This window comes from Meleagris gallopavo, chromosome 11 (genome assembly GCF_905368555.1).
Source record: "Meleagris gallopavo chromosome 11, MGAL_WU_HG_1.1, whole genome shotgun sequence".
Lineage (NCBI taxonomy): Eukaryota > Metazoa > Chordata > Aves > Galliformes > Phasianidae > Meleagris > Meleagris gallopavo.
Window position 1 is genome coordinate 21,372,320 of NC_139414.1, and position 20,833 is coordinate 21,393,152.

The 20,833-nt window shown below is 47.7% G+C and overlaps 1 protein-coding gene across 2 annotated transcripts; it reads left to right on the plus strand.

Annotated features, from left to right (window-relative positions):
- Window positions 1-11,221: 11,221 nt before the first annotated feature.
- On the plus strand, window positions 11,222-19,945 carry SPTSSB (serine palmitoyltransferase small subunit B). 2 transcript variants are annotated; one of them, XM_085233037.1, is made up of 3 exons: window positions 11,222-11,588; window positions 13,504-13,621; window positions 18,422-19,945. In XM_085233037.1, the coding sequence occupies exons 2-3, from the start codon at window positions 13,587-13,589 to the stop codon at window positions 18,693-18,695; spliced, it is 309 nt and encodes a 102-aa protein (XP_085089163.1). In that variant the 5' UTR covers window positions 11,222-11,588; window positions 13,504-13,586; the 3' UTR covers window positions 18,696-19,945. The 2 variants fall into 2 exon arrangements, with proteins under 2 accessions (XP_085089163.1, XP_085089164.1); XM_085233038.1 differs by having other exon boundaries at window positions 13,507-13,621.
- The last annotated feature ends 888 nt before the right edge of the window (window positions 19,946-20,833 follow it).

Below are 20,833 nucleotides of genomic sequence, written 5' to 3' on the forward strand. Positions count from 1 at the left end.
CTGGAAAAACATAATTAATAAAAAAACCAAAGCTCTGTCTGCTTAGAAAATAAGTTGCTTACAGCAAGGAATTGTTAGACAGCTTTTCATTACAAAGGTCAAGCCTGATCCAAAAATATATATATAAACTTTTTTTTTTTTTTAAAATAAAGCCAATGTCTGGGAGGTTTTCATTGTATCAGCTCACCAGCAGTGATTCTGAAGCCATCCACTTGAATCCTACCAGCAGGAAAGTCTATTATTCCCACTGCATACAGAATATGAAGAATTCAGCTTTTTAAACAGCAGCTTGAAAACCCAGATCTTCCTGCAGCTCTGCATTCATCACAGGCAGTAATTTCCCTCAAGACAAATCATACAGTCACTCTGTCCTAAATTCTATGAATTCAGTGCAAATATCCCAACTGAAGACCAACTGACCATCTGGATCATCCCCTACCTTGTACACAGTCCCGCTCTCAGGATGACCTGCCCTCAATGGAAATGGTGTCCTTTGATGAAAGAGACTACCTTATTTTGGAGAAAATCTGTTTTATTTGAGTGAGTGCTGCTGCTGTGGCCAATGAGAGCTCGCATGGTTCAGGGAGAGGGGGTGGTTGGTGATGTCCCCTGAAAGGACCGGGGTGACATTGATATCTGAGGAAATTCAAGCACTTTCCCCAGGCTGGGACGCTGCTCTTCAAATGGGACTTCTTTGGTTCTTGAGACAAAAAAAAAAAAAAAAAAAAAGGTTTTTTGGAGCATTAGGAGACTCTACTCTCTACTCTTGCCAAAATGCTGCATGGCCACAGTAGCGCTCAATCATCAGCTCTTCTGTAGGTACCCAAAGCAGGAGGGTTGCTGCAGTGCTGTTCTAAACCTTATCAGCCCTGATCAGCCCTCTGCAATTAATTGATTATCTTTCCTGTTCCCTGGAAAACACAACGCTCCCTCCTTTCCCCATGACACCAACACGGACCATGGTTTGTTCTGAGCTTTCCCAGCCCCACGCAGGGTGCAGTGAGACGCAGGAATGCGAGGCTGCCCTGCCTTGTCTTGGTGAAACACGAGCAAGAAAACCACCTCATTCAATTGGGCTGAATTTACTACATACCAGCACACTCAGAGCTCAGTGCCGGACAAGAAAGGCTTCTTGTTTCGGCCAGGCTGCAGAAAACAATCAATTCTCGTTTAATAGAAGCTGAGGGAATTGTAAGCCTCTGTGATTTATTTGGAACTGCGAAACTACCTTTTCCTGCACAGTGGTCTACAGCTTTCAGCAATAAAAAGTTGATTAAGGATAGTTTATTACTGAGCATAGCGGGCTGGATTGATTCACCATCTTTTCAGACTGTTCCAGAGAAATCAATGAGGAGTTTTGCAGAGCTGCTCCGCGCTGGACACGTGTTTGTCGCAGCCCCCGCAGCCTGCTGCTCCTCATTGGATCTGCTGACCACAGAGTTCAGGTCTGGAATTGAAACAGTTATTTAAAAACAAATTAATAACCATTTTCGATGTCGTAATTGGATTCAGTGTGTTAAAGTGAATTTCAAATCATTGGGTCTTCAGAAATTAAATTTCTGGCAAAGCTGTAGCCTGGAACTCATAAATCGCAGACAAAAGGCATCAACACCAGCCTGTGCATGAGACCTAAGTCAAGGACAACACTCAAGTCCCAGGCAGCTGGTGTAAGCCTGAACCATCTCCACGTTGGTGCTACAGCCTAGGAAGAAGCAAACAGCCTGAAATCTCCCAAATCATAGCATTGCCAGCAGCCATTTGGGTTGGCACCCTGCAGCCATGAGATAAAAAACCATGAGCAGCTTGGGAACCAGTCAATCTCTTTAAGAGCTCTGATTCAGATTGCTGGGGGACACCAACAGTGGTGGAATTCAAGGAGTTTGAGTCTTGGACTCATTCTCATTAAGAAAAGGTCTCTACATGAACAACTCTTCCCTACCAAATCTCCAACAGAGCACTTCTCAATTCGAGGCCATTGGTGTACCAACAACATTGGGAGCCTTCTGCAGAAGGGTCGAGCTGTTTCAGCAGAGATCTGAGTCTCCAGACAAAACCTGTCCAAATGGGTCCTGTCATTAACAACTGAGGTTACACAGTGGGGCAAAATTAACCATTTTTAACCAAGATTATTGCATTTTACAGTGCTGCCTCCATATTCACCAGAGCTGCTCTTTCAGGGACTTCAATCTGATGCCATATTCGCTGCACACTACAGCTTAAGCAAGAAATTCCACTTTAATCTTGGGTTAGAGTATTTCCTTGAACATCTTGAATAGTAGCAGCCTAGAATACTATTAGTAGATTATGTGACAACTGCAGGTTTTAAAATTATACAGTGCTTATTTAGTTACTGAAACAGTTTGGAAAACTCATAGGTTGAGAGTGTAAATTAAGATTTAACACTAGATTAATCACTTTGTTTATTCGGGGCTCTAGAATCTACATTTCAGTGATATAAATGATGCATGTGGTGCATTAACACTCCTTCGAAGTACATTTCAAGCAGACTCCTAGCTTTGCGTATTTGCAGATAACTGTTTCAGACTGAAATTTGCAGAGCTGACAATGGAAAAAGGCTGTGGCAGTGCTGCTGATAGCTCCAGACGTGACCTCCAGCCATTGGTAAGAAGGGCTGGCACCTGCTGATAACTACAGGGACACAACAAGCCTCTCCTGGGGCTTGCCAAAGGCCAGCATGGGGGTTTATAGGAAGCTTCAACTACCATGAAGCAGCTCCTCACAGAAGCATCATCCTCACCAGTAACTTATTTCTGCATAGGAGAGTTGCTTAGTGGTGAGCTTGGACAAGGCTCTGATGAAATATAGAGCCTGCTAACTTTGGAAACCCACATGGTAACCACAGACAAACCAGCAAGGATAACTTTGCAGAAGAAACCTCGAAATGCAGAGCAGTAAGAAATCAGACCTTGGAGGTTCAGCTCCTGTCTCAATGGAAAGGCAGGCTTGCTTGCTGGGTTGGCACAATACAAACCCAAAGCAGAGCAACACCAGGCACAGCAGCCTCCTGGTGTTTATGCCACCAGGTGCCAAACAGCACACGCACAACAAAGCACATCTGGTTTGCAAGCCAAAGCACAGAGTGGGAAACATTAATTACAGGCCAAACTATTCCCTCTCTCACCCGTGCAGCCCCAGTGCCAACTCCCCACCGTGACCATGGTCAAGCAGGACATGCCCAGAGACCCTTGGCTCTCTCCTCTCTGCACCCCAAGTTACTTATGGAAGAAACTGAGCTACTGCTCACATAGGATTCTAAAATGTTTGACCCTAAAATAGAAATACTGCTGCAGGAGTTTTCATTGGCTACAAAGGGAGAAAACTATAATTGCATTTAGTGTTGGCGAGATTCAGATATCAAGGGGAAAATAAGGCTGGAAAAAAAAGAAAAAAAGAACCCTGCATCATTCTATGGCAGTGTACCCCACAAGCTCCACTCCACGTGTTGTTTGCAATTTCCTGAGCCTGCTGCTTGGCAGCACAGCTACACCTCTATAGAGATTTATTGCAGTTTAAGGCATAATGGCTGGAAAGGTCCAACAGCTCCCATTTCACAAAAATAAGCGTGGAGGGAGTTATTTAAGAACTGTAAGAACTTCATGATCCCTATTACATCTTATTGAGTCAATCACTCTGAGGGTTCCTAAATGTATATTTAAGCTATTGCTAACATGCACTCATGTGAGAGAGGGGAATCGCAGCCCAGCACTGCTTGTGGCTCCTCGGGCTGAAGCTCCTATGCTGGTGCTGCTCTCTGTGGCTCTTTTTGAGATCAGATTGCCCTGCAAAAGGATGTGCTTTACCATAATCAGCTCAGCTGCAGTGGTCCAGCTCCAAACCAGTGCAGGGTCTCCTTTGTCACCACTGTACAGATGCTTCCACCTAAGAAACACATCCATTGTGTTCCTTTGGAAACTGGAGCAGGCCAGGGGTAGAAGCGATCAGATTTCCTGGTCCCCTGTTTCACCCCGCTCTGCCTTTGTGCTCCAGCCTGGGGCTGGCACAGAACCCTGCTTCCCTTCAGTCTGCTTAAAGAAAAAGGAAGAAAACCATTCTGAATAGCAATGCCTTTGCTCATAGCAAGCGATGGGATTGTTTCTCCCTGTCCCTGCAGTGCCAACTTGCAGGAGAGATGGTATCAGTTGGCGGGGCCGTGCTCCCTGGAGGCTGTTCTGCCAGCACAGAAACTTCATTCCTACCCACACCTGTGGATGCCTCTGAATTCCCAGGGTTATGTGCTAAAATGAAGAGCAAAACCCATGTATGTTGTACAGCAGTTAAAGAAGCATGGGAAGGTCTCCATTAACCATTTGCAGCTCATGCGCAGCAGTAGATCCTTTCTGCATCCTTTTGAAAATTAGATTTATTTTTTCTTTAAGTCTCCCTTTGCATGCTTAAAAAGCATCTATGTCACTCAGGAAATAGACCCCATAGCTCTGCATAGCAGGCCATGTGCTGCCTTTATGCTTCCTCATTGGAACGTCCTGCAGATGAAGCAGCCACTCCACTCCTTATGGTGTATTATATCCCAGCATTGCACGTTCTGAGATGAAACAACCCGAAAGGATGTATGTTCTGCATAGAGCATACTGCAAGCTGGCAGCATTGCCTGCTGTACAGAGCCTGCTTTGCAGATGGGCTGGGCTCGATGATCTCTGGAGGTCCATTCCATCCCCTATAATTCTGTGATTGTTTTTAAACTGGTATCAAAGCGATCCAAAACATCAGTTCCTCTCAGACTCCGTAATTTCCTCTATCTCACACGGGCTCTGAATGATCCGATAAACATCGCACTGACCTCTACAAACAGCCACGAGCTGTGAGTGACTTCGTTAAGCAAAGCCCGGAGCCGGTGAGGCCGGCACAGCTCGCTCCGCGCATCCCTCAGCACACAGCTTAGCCGTGCAGACACGGCTGGACCGCTAGAGAGCAACATCGGCCCGTGTTTTCCTGCCTGCCCTAACGCAATTTCGCTCCAGCCGGGAGAATGTTCACCTCCTCCTCTGCGCCGGGTCCCTGCGCGCACCGCGCCGCGCCGCACCGCGCCGCGCATCCCACCCAGAGCGCATCTAAGCTCCGAAGTCCAGGTTGTAACATTCACCGCCCAATATTCAAATACAGTGCTTTTGGTTTTCGGAGCAAGGAAACAGTGAGCTCACAGCACTGGTGCAGCAGTTCCCAGGTACGAAAAACTACCATCAGTTTGCACAAATAGATGAATTTCCCCTGTCTGACCGCCGGACTCCTAGGGGGCTTTTCCCAATTCCGACAGACACCGAAGGCGGATGCCGGCATCACCAGCAGAGGGCAGGTGCTGGGTTTTAAAACATTATATTCCAGCCCTGTTGAGCAAGCCCAACATTATCAGTGATTACCCAATTCTTTCAGCAACCACGGAGGGTCCCTCTGTCTCCATTCGCCTGCCGCGTTCCCTTCTGAAAGGCAGAAAATAATTAAAATCGGGGGGGTTGTGCTTTTTCAAAAGGAGGTGTGCTATAGAGAAGCCTCCGTGTTGCTGACCTGCAGCTTCTCATGGGATTTATGATATTTAGTATTCTTAGAGCTTAATCTCCTAAAACCTTGCGATTGCAGAAAATAGCAGATTTCATTTAGAAAAGTCAGCTCCAAGCCCTGTGTGTAAAAGGCTCAGACTTGAGGAGGAAAATGACAATAATCCCGAATGTAATTGCATTTAACCTTTTCCAGTCTTATCATTTGAGAGGAAATGAGTCGTGGCTTGGGATATTTAAGGGGTATCAACCCAGAAACTACAGCCAGAGGAACACAGAGGCAGCAAGCTGTGTTTCTGATCACCTTACCCAAGTAACCAGAAATTGGGTGAGAGGCTCATGTTGTGCCAGGGGAGGGTCAGGTTGGATGTTCATAGAATCACAGAATGGCCTGGGTTGAAAAGGACCACAATGATTATCTAGTTCTAACCTCCTGCTGTGTGCAGGGTCACCAACCAGCAGCCCAGGCTGCCCAGAGCCACATCCAGCCTGGCCTCTAATGCCTGCAGGGATGGGGCATCCACAGCCTCCTTGGGCAACCTGTTCCAGTGCTTCACCACCCTCTGGGTGAAAAACTTCCTCTTAAAATCCAACCTAAACCTCCCCTGTTTTAGTTTAAAACCATTCCCCCTTGTCCTGTCGCCATCCACCCTTGTAAACAGCTGTTCCCCCTGTTTACATGCTCCCTTCAAGTATTGGAAGTATATTAGGAAATTTCTTCTCCAAAGAGCAGTGATGCAGTGGCACAGCTGCCCAGGGAGCTGTGGGGTCACCATCCCTGGAGATGCTCCAGAACCACAGAGATGTGGCACTGAGAGATGTGTGCAGTGGGCGCAGTGGGCTGAGCTGGGGTTGGAGTTGGTGACCTCAGAGGTCTTCTCCAACCTTCATGGTTCTGTGATTCTAAGAGGTGGCAACCCCTCTCTATCCAACACAGCTTATCCAAAGTCAAAGCGCTTTAGCAAAACCTCTTGTCCTACCCATGTTATTCCATCAGGAACACTGCAATCATCACCTATTTGAACACCGGCCTGAAACTACCCAAGTTAATGACCCTCTAACGACACAGTGTGCTTGCAGATCTCTGCAACAGCCGGCTTTACCTCACAGAGCTGCTCATCCCGCTCCCCATGGCACAATGCTACGTCGGGGATATGTTGCAACTCCCTCTGGAAATACAGAACTGGAAATGCAGAACTGGAAATATCTATTTTGCTTTAGCCTGAACTCTCCATTGCCCTGCCAATTTTGTAATAGAGCAAGGTTGCACCACTTGGAGTCACGGTGTTTTAAAAGGAGGGTACTGCAACCTCGTAATCCCCAGAGCAGGCAGAAACCTGGGAATGAAATGGTCTGTGACTTGTGGTGGACTCAGAACTCGAGGTGGTGGTATTTGCAATGTCAAAGTGCCCCAGGAGAGGGAGAGAATGTTTTTTCTGACATACAAACTAGATGTGAAAGACTTCGGATCAAAACTAAAGTCAGAGGAAAGATTCCCACCGATGTCTTTGGAACCAGCTCCTCGTGCCCTGCAAGGTGAAAATTCACCACCTTAGAAACACGATGGTCTGTGTAAGAGGTGTGAGACAGCTCAGCAACACGGGCTGCCTCATTTCACACCACAGCCTGCTCCAAAAGGCAGTGAGATGCTCGTGGGGTTGGCATCTCCCAAAAAAAGCAAGCGCTCACTGCTGCCTGTGCAGAGGACTTTCCTGAGTGAAAGCATCCCATGTCAGGCAGGGTTACACTGCACCCACCAACCTTGTCCTTGTTCCATGGATAGTTTTCCTCATTTCCCCTGGAGGTGCCATGGGAGGAGCACAAAGCTCTTGTCCTCCTCCCCTGCTCCTCACCCTGCAGCAGCAGAGAATCTTCGACAGAATAATGTAGGCAAATGTACAATAGTAATAAATTAATATTATAAATAAATTATAACACGTACTTGTTGGAGCTCCTGAATGGCAGCAGAGGAATTCCTTTCCTTCTCTCCTAGCAGGCTTTGAAAAGAGAGAACAAAACCATGCCTCGGTAGGCTGGAAATCAGATGGATTTCCATGGCAGTAGCTGCTGTCTGTGAGGTGATGGAGCCTGCTCTGGATCCCAAGTGCAGTGAGGAGCTTTCTCACATGCCAGACCTCATGTGAAGTATAGCACAGTTTTGTGACCAGAATTGAAAGACAAAGAAGGGTGTTCCCTGTCTGCAGGCATAGCATTGATGGAGTCAGGATGATGGGCCAGAAGGTGGGAAAGAGAAGGGTAACACAAAAGGTTTCAGAAATTTCCCATAGGAAACTGGTACCAGAATGAGCATTACTCACACATCTGGCTGAGCTCCTGTGGCATTGGGAAAGAGCACGAGGAGATGAAGCAGATAGTGGGTAGAACGGCATGTGTTCCAACAGAAGTGAAAGCCTTCTCCAGCAGTTGGGTGCTACCCAGAGCTGCACACCCAGCTGGCACTCCACGCAGCCGAGCACAGCTTTCCTCTCCAGAGGGATGCATTATAGAGGGATGCATTATGCTCCCAAAGAAAAGTTTTCCTTTCCAGGTCCTGCCAATGAGCTGATTATTTAGGAAGATGTCAACCAGGGATGCCAATGCAAACAACGGCTTTTCCATTAACCCCTACGGAAAGAGATATTTCTAATCCACAAATACCCACACCTGATGTCTGAGGGAGGGTTGGGCTTGGGCATGCTCAAATCTTCTGTAGGTCATTTACAAGATTAAGGTTCTAACAAAAGATCACAAACTCGCTTACACAGACCATTACACTGGCTGTAGCAATTTAGTATTGTCAAAGGGATTCATCAGGAGCTCGTCGTGATATGATCTGAATCATGCAGGATTACAGATTCTGCCCAGCCCTGGTACTCAGCGTTGATTAATACAACCTTCTAATTATGCCTGCTAACAGGCTTTGGCATGGCACTCAGCCCCTCTGCTCCAGCCAGGGCACAGGCAGGACTGCCCAGCTGGAATCTGCCCCATGATACTGATGTTTATAAGGACAATGAAGGGATGCTGCATATAAGCAGTTTCCCATGCAACTTCATTTCTGACTTTCTGTGCTGGAGTGCTGGCACAGGGACTGGATAGGAGCTGAGGGCTTCTCCTTGGAGATCTCCAGGAGCCACCTAGGCCTGGGGCTGGGACCAGCTCTGGGGACCCTGTTGGAGCAGAACTGGGCTGGAGGGACCCAGGGGTGCATCAGCCCCCTGTGACTCCGTGATGTTGTGCCTCTGTCACACCAGACCACACATCCCACCTTGCACAAAACCCCAAGGATCTGCACCATGGGGCAGGATCAGACCCAGCCCTGCAGTCACCTCCCCACCAGTGCCCAGACAGGTGTTCATCTAAACCCAGAGCAGAGATAACCACCCACAGCCCTCACACTTATCCCATGGGGGTGATTGCTTTATCTGAGCTGTCCCATAATTAGATAAAACGTTCTTCTCTAATCTGTGGGGCTGACTTTGAGCACAGTTTTGTCAGGACATTTGCCTGCAGGATTTTTGCTTCTGTGCTTCAAGTCAAACTCTTACCCAAATAAAACTGCAGGGCCTTGCCCGTGGATTAGCAAAAGTCACCACCTGCAGGAGACAGGTGCACAACACTCAGTGGAGCCAATAAAATCATCACCGTGGCACTCTGATACACTTGGTAAATATTTGCCATCCGAAGTTTGCAAATACCAAAGGAACACATAGATTATGGCACAAATTCAGACAGCTAACAAACGAAGGGCTTTATTTTTGGAACATTCATCCTTTTGTGACCTCAGAGTTGCCCTAATCCTTAAAAAGCAGCCTCAGAGCCTGGGGGCTTAAATCAGGGGTGGAATGAAGGCAGGCAGATGTGGGTGAAATGATGTGCAGAAAACAAGGCATATAGACGGTGCCTGAATCCATGGTGACTTTGGCAGGAGCCACTGCGGGAGGGAGCAGCAGCAAATGGGATCAGCAAACCAGGCCAGCAAAGCCTGGTGTGCAATGCTCCCCAGCCCTGTGGTGAGCACTGCAGACTCAGGACACATTCAGAGCACCATTTTGGCTTTATAAATGCTCCGCTGGCCTTTGTGGCAGGTATGCAATGTTTCTGCTGTCTCAAAGGAGTAATCTTCAGGATATTTCCTGCAGGAGCGAAAGCCAATGCTTAAATTCTTGGCAATAATTAACACAAATCCCTGGTGGTCAAACAAGGAAGGTAGGAGATCTTCCAGAGCGCTAGACAAGGAAACAGACCAACTTCTTTTTATATACTTCATAAATTCATGACTGTGCTATGACTTTTGCCATGCCAAGAGTGTGACGCATTCTGAAGCTTTGGGTTCAATGAGGTTCAGAACGTGGTGACAGTGACCCCAAGGAAGGTGGCAGCTAGGTCTGCTTCTGCAAGTATTTCTGAGGGAAAAATGAGGGATACCCACTCACAAAATACATGTTGTACTGAGCTCCATCCACCCAGGCACCAGGCTTCTCCCCAAGCTGAGCTGCCTGCACACACTCCATGCAGGTTCCTGTGGTTCCCTGTCACCAACAAAGCATCTCTGCTCTGCTTTGCGCTCAAAAGGAGTGCATCTATTTGTTAATTTAAAACAAAGCCTCTGCGTAAGTATTTTTAGGATCAAAGACTAAGCCAGCATCGGTTCTGCAGTCAACATCCATAAAAATAGCAGCAGGAGAAAGAGGCACTGTTCTTACTGCGTGAGCTCAGAAGGGGAGCGTCGCATCCTGACTGCCCCTTTGCTGCCAGCACTACTTTGGGCAAGCACCTCTTAAAGATACTAGACCAGGAAAGAGCGTTTTTAAAGCACCATTAAAATGTGCTCAAATGCAAAAGGACAACTCCCATAACAGTTGTTACATTTGGCCTTTGAAACAGTTTGTGTTCCTTTATGGCCTTCAGCAGACACAGGTCTGTGCCCGAGCGGCAGCGGGCGGCCCCGCAGTACTGCAGGTCAGCCCATGTTCTCTGGTCCCATTGGCAGCCAGTTGATGTCATCTTGTAATGCAGCCCATGTTGTTGGATTTTTCAGCTCCCCTAGCCCAGCTCATCCCTCTGCCCGGCTGTGGGAGCTGCCTGACAGCGGATAGGGACAGGTCACTGGCAAGGACCTGGCACAGAGGCAGCCCCGCTCCCAGCAGCATCTGGGACAAATTCTCAGCACCTCCTTGTCCTACCTGGGAGCTGAAGGGAAGGGGTTTTGCCCTCAAAATGGAATGCAAGCCACCTGGCAATGGAGGGGGGCACCAGAAGCTACATTGGGATGCCCCATCTTCAAAGCCACTTCAAAGCAAAACCCATAACCTTGAAGGAAAGGATATGTTCTTAATGCCATTCTTTTATCACACAGTGACAACTTGGAGGATGGGCCCTGTGAAATGAGAACTGCCACTGCTTGGCTCAGTGAATGAGGTTGCACCCGGTGACCCGTGCCAAGGGGAGCAGTCAAGATGCAATCTGCTATTTTATTCCTCACTTGTACTGTGAATTCAACTTCAGTAGCTCTTTGGTAGCAAGCAGGACACTCAGATACACTTTTTGATATTGAGGGGTGAATAAACTCAGGAAACCTAAACCGCCTGTATTGCAGCATTGTGTACTTCCCAGAATTTCAAAGTCTTGTGCATACTTGCTCACTCATCTCTTTCTTTTCTGGAAACACCTCTTCTGATACACCAGCATAATTTCCCTCTGCGTGCCCAGCACGCAGCTTCCTCGCAGCCACACTGAAGCACACTATAGCGTTCAGCTCTCAGCCCCTTCCAGCCGCAGCCTGAGCTGCGTTAGCAGCCTACGAACCGCAGCAGCGAGAAGCAGCAGCTGAACGCCGGCCCGGCCCCAGGTGCCCAGAGAAACGCAGAGGAAGGCTCCCGCAGCCAGAGCGCGTTACGCAGCTTCCCCGAACAGATGCCACCCGCAGCTGCCCGGGAACCACAGAGCTCCTGCGGCAGCGGGCGGAGCGGGGCGGAGAGGCGCGGAACGGGGCGGGCGGCCGCGGAGGTATTTCAGCGCGGCGCGGAGAGGAGCGGGGCGGAGCGGCGCGGGGCGCAGGTGAGGGCGATGCGGGGCTCCGCTGCCCGCGGGCGGTGCGGGGAGAGCGGGGGCGGCGCGCGGCGCTTCCCGCTGCCGGTCGCGGGTGACCTTGGAGGAGCGGAGCCGCGCTGACGGTTCTACCGGCGCTGCGCCGGGAGCGCGGGGCTGGGCCAGGCCTCGGGAGGCAGCGGTGGGAGTGAGAACACAAGGAGCCGGTGCGGGAGGTGTTGCGCAAGGACGGGTTGCTGGATGCGAGGTTTCTCTGTACTTGTTGCTGTAGAGCTGCAGTGAGGGGTATGCAGGTGCCGCTGCGGCTGTCAGGAGGATGGGTTGCCTTTGCAGGGGTTGGCTGAAAATAAGTCCGAGTGTTCTGAAAGGATGAAATAGGTGGAAGGAGGGGGAGGTGAAGGTGCTGCTCAGACTGATGCGGTTTTTCTGCCTGCTGTGTGCTCTTTGCTTTCCTGGAGATGTGGATCTCTTCCAGCTACCTTCCAGTGGGAAAAGATGCAGGAGTGCCTCCTTGCTGTATGAGCTGGGGTGGGACATCCGAGGAGAATTCCCACTATTTGCTTAATCTGCATGCCTGGTGCTGTATATTCACAAATGCTTGAGGACGTTTGTTTCTTTTGCGCATCAGTATTATGAGCACGGCGCAAATAACTGCCGCGAGAGCAATTCAGGCGGCGCTTGGAGCGCATCCTGGATGCTGCGGTTTTGGCAGTGAAATGCAGGGCAGCTCTGTGCTGCGTGCGGGTATTGTTTCTCAAGATGTGCAATGGGGTGAAAGAGTGCCCAAAAGGTGCTATTGTCACTCTGTGCCACGGGAGTGGCTGGGATGCATGACCTAGTGATGCACAGCACCAAGGCTCAGGCCATAATGAAGTGCAGCTTCTGCTGCGTTAGAGGGATGTCAGCACAGCAGTGCAGTGCAGCAGTGAAGAGCTGTGTCTTGTCCCACTGCCAGGAGAGCAGGGACACTTCTCATCTCCTCCCCTCCAAAACTCAGTGGTGGTTTTGCTATCCCCTGTGTATAAGGGGTGTCCTCTATCAATAGTTCAGAACTGTTCGCTCGTAGGGATGAAGTGTCTTGCCAAGAAAGTTGTTCCTTATTACATCTGTGGGGTTAAATAGGTTTCTGAAAAATGCAAATCTCCCTTTTTATTTCATATCTGTTGCAAGCATCTCACTTCGTGTCCCTTTTCACCTCATGGACTGATAACCAGCGTGGTGCCACGCTGCTGCCTCTCATCATCGCCCAAAGGAAATGCTCCTGAATGAGAGTTGGGACCTGCTTGCACCAGTACCTGTCAGCACTGCACAGGATTCACCTTCTCATGTTACACACAGTACAAAAGCAGCTATTGTTTTCAGCTCCTGCTGGAAGGACTCAGTCTGGATGCCCCATCCCTGGAGGCATTCAAGGCCAGGCTGGATGCGGCTCTGGGCAGCCTGGTCTGGTGGTTGTTGACCCTGCACATAGCAGGGGGTTGAAATTCGATGATCACTGTGGTCCTTTTCAACCCAGGTCATTCTATGATTCTGTGAAAATACATTTGAAAGTAAAACTTTCTGAAGCTGATCCTTGGCTATTTTGTGCGGTGAGCAATGGGTCATCACTGCCTTCAGAACTTCATCTTAAGTTCCCTTGAAGGATCTGGCTGACATCCCAAAGCTTTGAGGTCTTAGGGAGCTTAGGTTAGCCCCCAGGAGCAAGGTCATGAGTCCTGTAAGATACCCCACAGAAGAGTTAGTTCTGCAGAAACTCTAAGTGTTTTAAGTCTTTGCAATGCAATCCTGGTGCTGGTCTCTAGTTACAAATCTGAGGTCTTGCTGGGAATCAGCTCTCTTCAAAACCATGTTGATGTGTCCATTGACGATGCAGGGAAAGCCAGCCCTGATATCTCACCATGCCAATTCCTGTTTCCTTCTCCAGCAGTGCTCACCAGCAGAGCTCAGCTCAGTTCCAGCACAAAGTCCTAACTTGGGAAGAGGAGCAGAGCCCGGAGCACGCTCAGCATGGAGAAAACTGGAAAGGAAGGAGCTTGTCAACCGTAAGTACAAGATAGCTGGGTAGGACAGCGTCTGAAGAAAGTTCTTTGAAAAATTATTTTGGCATGAAGATTGGCACAGGAAGAAAAGAGGACAAATGTTCTCCAAGCGTATCTTTGTTGCAGAGGGGGGACTCTGACCAAATCCCATTGTTCCAACTACAGATGTGTCCAGGCAGCTCAATGATAGCTCCAAACTGGTGCCTAAGGCCACAGTACTGACAAAAGCATGTGCACATGGGGCCAGGTTTGTGTTCAGAGCTGCAGAGGAGGAAGCTGAGTTTGGGTTTTGTGCAGGTGTGGCACAGCCGTTCTTGTAGTGCCAATCAATTACTGCTTCACTGCCTCACTGGAAGCTACCCATGGCAAGTGGATGGCTGCTTGTCAGCAGTAAAAGGTGTTTGTTGGATTCCTGAGTCTTGCATGCATCACTGGCACAGGCTGCCCAGGGAGGTGTCCAAGAACCATGGAGATGTGGCACTGAAGAACGCGGTCAATGGGCATGGTGAGGATGCAGTGATGTTAGACCTGGGGATCTTGAAGGTCTTTTCCAACCTTCACGATTCTATTATTCCATGTAATTTTTTTTTTTTTTTTTCATTCAAATGAAGCAAATGGCAACTGTGCTGCCACAGATGTCAGCAGAGAGGAGGGTTTGTACTGACAGGTTGGGGAGCTGATGGGGAGCCCAGGGTAAAGCAGAAATGTGGCTGAAAATGCCATTGCCGTTACTTCTGCTCCTGAAGTATTTTTCCATTCCTGGAAGTCTGGTGTTTTTCCAACTCCTGGCTGCAGTCAGAGCATGTTGACCAGCGCTCACAATGGCTGAGTCATGGCTGGTAGTAAAACATCACTGAGGCTGAACTTCATTCAGGTGTTGGGTGCATGAATGGAGGCAAGTAAGTGTGTGCACATGGAGCTCACTGGCACGCTCCCTGCTCCCTGGAGGATGAATGCTGAGGAACAGAAACCATAAATAGTAATAAACACATAGTGCTGCTGTGTGTTTTTACTCCAGAATTACAGGAGAGAGGATCTTTATTAAAATCTTTATGCAAAGATGCTTGTAATGGTGCGTAATAGCCCATAATGTCGACGGGTCATTGCCGTTCCTTTCATTGATGCTCTTTATCTGGCATTACCTCCCTGTGAAGAACAAGCTTTGGGGTGCACTTAAAATGTAAGTACTGCAGGGCTGTGCTCGGCAGGAGGTGGCAGGCAGCTTGCCGGGCTGAGCTGACACTGTGGCCAGGGGCTGTGCTGCGTGCAGGGATTTGGAGCAGCACAGCTGCAATAGAGCACAGACCGTGTCCCCAGGCAGTGCTGGCGCTCAGATTTTCCACACCATTTTAACTGCTGCCTCATCTAAATTTCATCCCCCTTTCTTCCCGATTCCTTGTCCACAGGACCTGCATTTCATTCATTATGCACCGTTTGGTGCTCACTGAATAAAACATATTAAAGCAAGCGCACGACGGACTGGGAATGCGAATCCCTTTCTTGTTCCATTTGCATTTTTCAGAGCTGTCAGCCTACATAAAATCAATGGGGTCACCCCAGAGTTATGTCAGCACTAAGAGGGACAAGATTGGTGCCTTGGAGAAGTCAGGACAGACTGTCTGAGTAACAGTAGACAAAAAACCTCTGTCGCAGTCAGATTATAGATGAGAAAACAGTTAAAGCCCATTCTGAAAATTCTTTATCCATATTTTTCAATATCCAATAGACATGGCTACCCATACTTCTAGTAGCTGAAATGACTTGCACAGTTCCCCTGCACTAATATTTCCTTCCAGAGGAAATTCCCAGTGTGTGCTTTTGGGCATCCCTCAGCCCCCAGAGCTACACACCGAGTCCCCAAAACTCTGTCACACAAAGCAGAAAAGCTATAGCAAAGTACTTAACATTGGCATCTCCAAATCATACCACCAAGCACTGCCATAACACTGCGAATCAAGATTATTAGTACCATTATTTTTTTTATCTTAAGCGTGGCCTTAAATGAAACCTGGCATACTTTTTTGGGTGATGATTTATCTTTTCAGCTGCCCTAATCAGAGACGTGTGTCAGCAAGCAAGAAAATCAAGTTGCCACTTAGAGCAATAAAAGCTGCTTTACAGGTTTCTCTTCTTGCCTTTTTCCTTGGAGGTGAAATTGCTGAAAATAACCGGATCATTGCTTAATGCCTTTATAAGCTGAATTCTCTTCATTTTACTCATAGCTGGTTGTAACAGTCCCGTGCCTTCTAAACAGGAAGGCATTTCCACAGCGCAGCTGAATACTTGGATTGAAATCTGTAGACAAATGAGTGCTAAGCTGAAGTTCCCTGACAGCGCTTTGTCTCCTCCCCTACTCAGTACTGTACACTGATGAATGTTTGGCACAGGACCCTTCCAACATGGAGCTCCTGCTGACTGCAGCTTTAATGTCATAGAGCCCAATAATGCTTAACAGTGCAAGCAGAAGCTTCTTTAGGACAAGTCTTGTTTAAAATGTTTCTGATAGCCCTGCAGCTAACTGGTCTGGGTGGAAGGCAAGAGGTGTTGAGCTTTGGGGTCTGGCTTGTGCCTCAGCTGATGCAGAGGGGATACCTTCAGGAAAGGCATCTGTGCCACAGTAACACAGTGGGTATCTCACTGAGTGAGCAGCTGGTTTAAGAGAGCTTCTTCCTTCTCATCTATATTTTCCTTTTATAAATTATGCATCTGGAACTGCATTATTCCAAGCCACCCCTCATGCTCCTGCTAACAGAGGAAGTCTGGGCGGTTAGGTGCAGCAGAAGTGTTCGTGGCGAGGACACAGACTGTAATTTGAACATCTTTTACTTATCTCAACCTCCATCATTCATTTGGAGGTTATGCAGCCTGCACGCAGACAGCTCGTGCTGGAGGAGCCAGGGCAGCAGGAGTCCTTTTGCAGCGCGTGTTGCTTGGATCAGTGACCGAGATGAACTGAAACAAAGACCTCAGGCTAGAGAAATTTAACAAAATTGTACTGCTGTCTCTGGTATAAGTCAAGAGGTCTGCTGATTACTTACTTCATACTGCATTCATGTATCCCTCCAAAACAGCACCATCTCCTAAGTGACAGCGCTCAGCCTGCAGCCTGGTCCAGTATCAGTGCAATCAGCCTGGGGAGATGCTTTGTTATTTTGGCTCTTCCTTCTCGCAGTGAAGGGGGTCAGCTCTGCACTGATGGACGAGTGTGCATGTGCTGCTGTGGGCAGAAGGCTGTATCAGCCCACAACTCCTCTCCAAAACCCACAGCCCCAGCAATAGTTGGCGAGGTCAAGCAGCACAGCACAGCCTTGCAGTTCTCCCTTGGTCAGGCTTAGCAAGTATTTACCCATAGAGATATGAGTTTAACTAGCACAGCTATAACCCCAGTGTAAATACTGTAATCCTGGATAGCAGAAGAGAGCCCTTATCATCCTACTTTCAATCCTATAGGCAAGGGCTTAACCTCTTCATTGAAAAATGCTGCTCTTTCTGCAGAAGGTATAAATAGAGACACTCTTGGCTCTCAGTGAGTCACAGTTTGCCAGCTGTGTCATTTTTATTACAAGCTTTGCAGTATTTACTAGGCTCTAAGGCCTCTCCTGAGTCTGGCCTTGCAATAATTTATCCGAAAGGAATCATCTTCCATTCATACCAGGGCAGAAGCCCACGGCAGACCTTTCTCCCCAGCCTTTACCCTTGCCACTGATGGAGATTTAAAATGGAAGGGCTGTGCCAAAGCACGGATGGAGGGAGCCGGTAGGCTTCCTGGAGAGGCAGCTGTTGGTCAGAACCTTTGCACATCAGTACTAACCTAACGTGTCCAAGCATCTCTGTGCCTGGTGCTTCAGGCAACAGATTGCAGACCTAAGTGATGCACTGGAAGCAGGACTGGAGTCTGTTGCTCCCTTTTGCCACGAGCTAACCTGTTCAATAGGCGTGTCCTTAAACTCAGCGCAGCAAAAAGCCTCATGAAGGAGCTCAGCCTTGTAGAGTTGCTCAGTGTTCTGTCCATTTTCTCTAACTAGATGGTTTCAGCCTGAAACTAAGGATTATTCAAAGTACTGCAAAACAACCTGTAACTAAAAAAAAGAGTGGAAGGCAAAGCCCATTTCCTAGTTAATACTTGCTCAGCCACTCTCCTTTGTGTGGAGATGGGAACAGTGAATGCATAATGCTATTACCTGAGAGGAAATTCCTTCCTAGACTTGTAAATTCCACTGAATACTTTTTTAATCTGTAATGTACCTGAATGAGCTGAAGAAAAAAAAAGATGTAATTTGAGATGACTTTTCTCTCCTCTTTATTGCTCATCTTTGCTTTATTCCCAACAGTTGCAGAGTAATAACAAATGATTATTAGAAGAAAGCAGACTTTACAGAGCAGCCCTTTTAATTTCATCTTTGCTGCGAGGTCTGAGAGCCTGCTGTCAGCAGATATGGAAGCTGGCCCAAAGCCTTCCCTTTTAAATGCCTATTACCCTGACTTCCACCTGAACCCTGTGCCTTTGCAAGCTAATGCAGCTCTAATTCGCTGTACAATGAATAGCCAAACTCATAACCGCCATGCAGGAATTGAGAGCCCAACTGATACAACTTGAATAACTGCAAGCAGCAATTCCCAGAGCTGATGGCTGTCTGCCTCCACCCCAGGGCAGTTGAGGCAGGTGTTGGTACCGATGCACTGTATTTCCTACTGAGCTTTATTTTGTGTAACAATTACAGGTGGAATGGGACTTGCAATGATGGTCACCCCATCGGTTTTATCTCCAGGTCCTTTGTTCCACTGAGCTTCTTATCATTACAGGTCACCGTCTCAGAACCACTGGAACCTGGCGATGGATATTAAGCGTGTGAAGGACTATATCTACTGGCTGTACTACCAGTACCTGCTGATCACCTGCAGCTACGTGCTGGAGCCGTGGGAGCAGTCCATGTTCCACACCATCACGGTGACTGTTTTTGCAATGGTGGTGTACACGGCGTATGTCTTCGTCCCCATCCACATCCGTTTGGCTTTTGAGTTCTTCTCCCAGATATTTGGGGTCCAGCCCGACAGCACGGTGTCCGTGCTGAACTGAACTTGGCTGAGCAGTGATCAGCAGCTCTCGCAACGTCTGAAATGCAACGTCTTCTACAACCTTGTGTATTTATTCTGAAGAAGTTTTGCAGTTATGAAAATACCATTTTCTCTTACAAAATACGGCTCGCTTAATCACCATAGCTGACAACCAGAATAATGCACTGCCTGCTGGCTGCGCGGTCCTGGTTAAATCAAATCCAGGCCAGCTTCTGTTGTGTGATAATGAAACGCATCCTCTGGAATGCAACACTTCCTAATATTGCACTGCCTCACTCTAAGAAAAATAGTCATGTACCATGAGTCCCCTGCATTCAAGAGCATCTTTTACTCTCTAACACCTCTAGGACTTAACTTCTTTGGCATAACAGAAGGCAGGCAGTTCAGAATTACATGGTTCCAGCACCCTGATTTTGCCATATTGGCATATGGAAACAGTAGAGGCTGCTTAGGATGGCTGTGAGGAATGGCATTATGGAAAGACGTTCAGTCAACAGAGTACTGTGGCAAAATATACTGTGCTTCCCTTGACCCGAGTGAGTGAATGTAAGGAGATGAGTGAAACGCAGCACGATTTGAGTGCTAATATCTGATTATTGGCTACTGGATTTTAATGGATAAGAAATTAGAAGGGAAAGTGATATGGGTATGAACTTGAATCCAACTGTCTGCATGTAAGTTGCCGCATCTTTAGGCAGTCTAAATAAGATAGTGACAAATCAGCCTGTAGGTGATCTTGCAGTTTGCTGGAAATGATGCCAAGAAGCAGAATGGGCTCTGTGTTGGTGCACCTCTGCCACCCCAGAGAAAGGCTGAGCCATCCCTTACTTCTGCTCTCATTCACTGAGGGAAGCAAAGTGCTGCACCAGGGGAAGATGATCCAGTAAGTAGAGTGGAAGTAATATTTTTAAAACTGCAGGGATGATGCCTGAGTGCTTCAAGAGATCTCCTTTAGAAAGAAGAAATGAGATTTATTTTAATTGCCTGCGGGACATTTCTCAAAGAGTGGAAGGTCTGTTGGCTTCTCACTCTCCATTTGAAGCAAATATCAATGCCAAATGATAAGTTATACAGTGCATGTATCAGCTGATGCTACTGTTATTAAAACGAGAAGTGTGAAATGTAAATAGCAGCGCTTCAAAGAATGACGCCTTCCCACCTTTATTTGGAAACTAAGACATGTTTTGAAGGTTGGACAGATCTGAACATGTGTATGCAGTTTTTCAGAAAACAATAAAAATTTATTCTTTGGAAACAGTATTTCAGTGCTGTCGGCTCTCCCCGTGTGTTCTCCTTGCTCATAGGTACGCTCACATTGCCGATACAAGAGGATCGCTAACGTGGATGAATTCCCTTGGGGGCAACCACTGCCTTGCTTCAAATTAAGGCAAAGAGTACCTGTAGGTGCTGGTGGCACAGCAACTGAAGGGCTTAGGCTTAAGTGAGAGCTGAAGGCCAGGCTGTCCTTTCAATTTAACACAGTTGTTAGCCAGCAACGGTTATGTACCAAGCTGTAATCACACTTGGAGTAGTTAACGGCACTGGAGGAGATGGAAAGTATCAAGTACCTATGAAAAAGTCTATGAAAGCAGACTATGAAATAGAATAAAAGTAACAACCCGAACATCGGGGTGAAGAACGATTTGCCTAGCCAATTGGTGCTTGAACTGAAAATAGTTCCCAGTATCCTATCCTCAAAAGATTCTGCTTTTTAACTGGATAATGTGATGAAGCAAACGCCATCTCCCCATCAATCCTGTTTCCAATCACATCTCACTCCCTAATTTCTCAGAAAGGTTATTTGTTCCCACTGGCATCAAACGCAGCCGGCACAGCTCCAGCAGCACAACGAAAAAAGCTTTCTTCTAGGCATGCAAAAGCCTCATATCTCCAGGAGCACACGCCCCAATGTAGTGCTGCAATTTAAACATTTAACTTAAAGCAAACAGAACAGGCAAACAGGCAAAAGGGAAATTCCACTCATTTCTCATGGTGGGAGTCCTATAAGGCACTTCTCTTCCTTCTTATTCCTGTTACCCGCATTTAGCCTTGCAGGAGGTGCTTGGGAGATGGCTCTCGAAGCCTCACTTAACCAAAACCTCTTTTTTTTAATGTATGTTATCAACTTGTTTACTAAAT

Excerpts from the sequence above, each read along its gene's own strand:
- SPTSSB (XM_085233037.1), top strand. The coding sequence starts at position 13,587 with ATGGAGAAAACTGGAAAGGAAGGAGCTTGTCAACC. Across the intron at positions 13,622-18,421 it reads AAGGAAGGAGCTTGTCAACC|GTCACCGTCTCAGAACCACT; the intron begins GTAAGTACAAGA and ends TTATCATTACAG.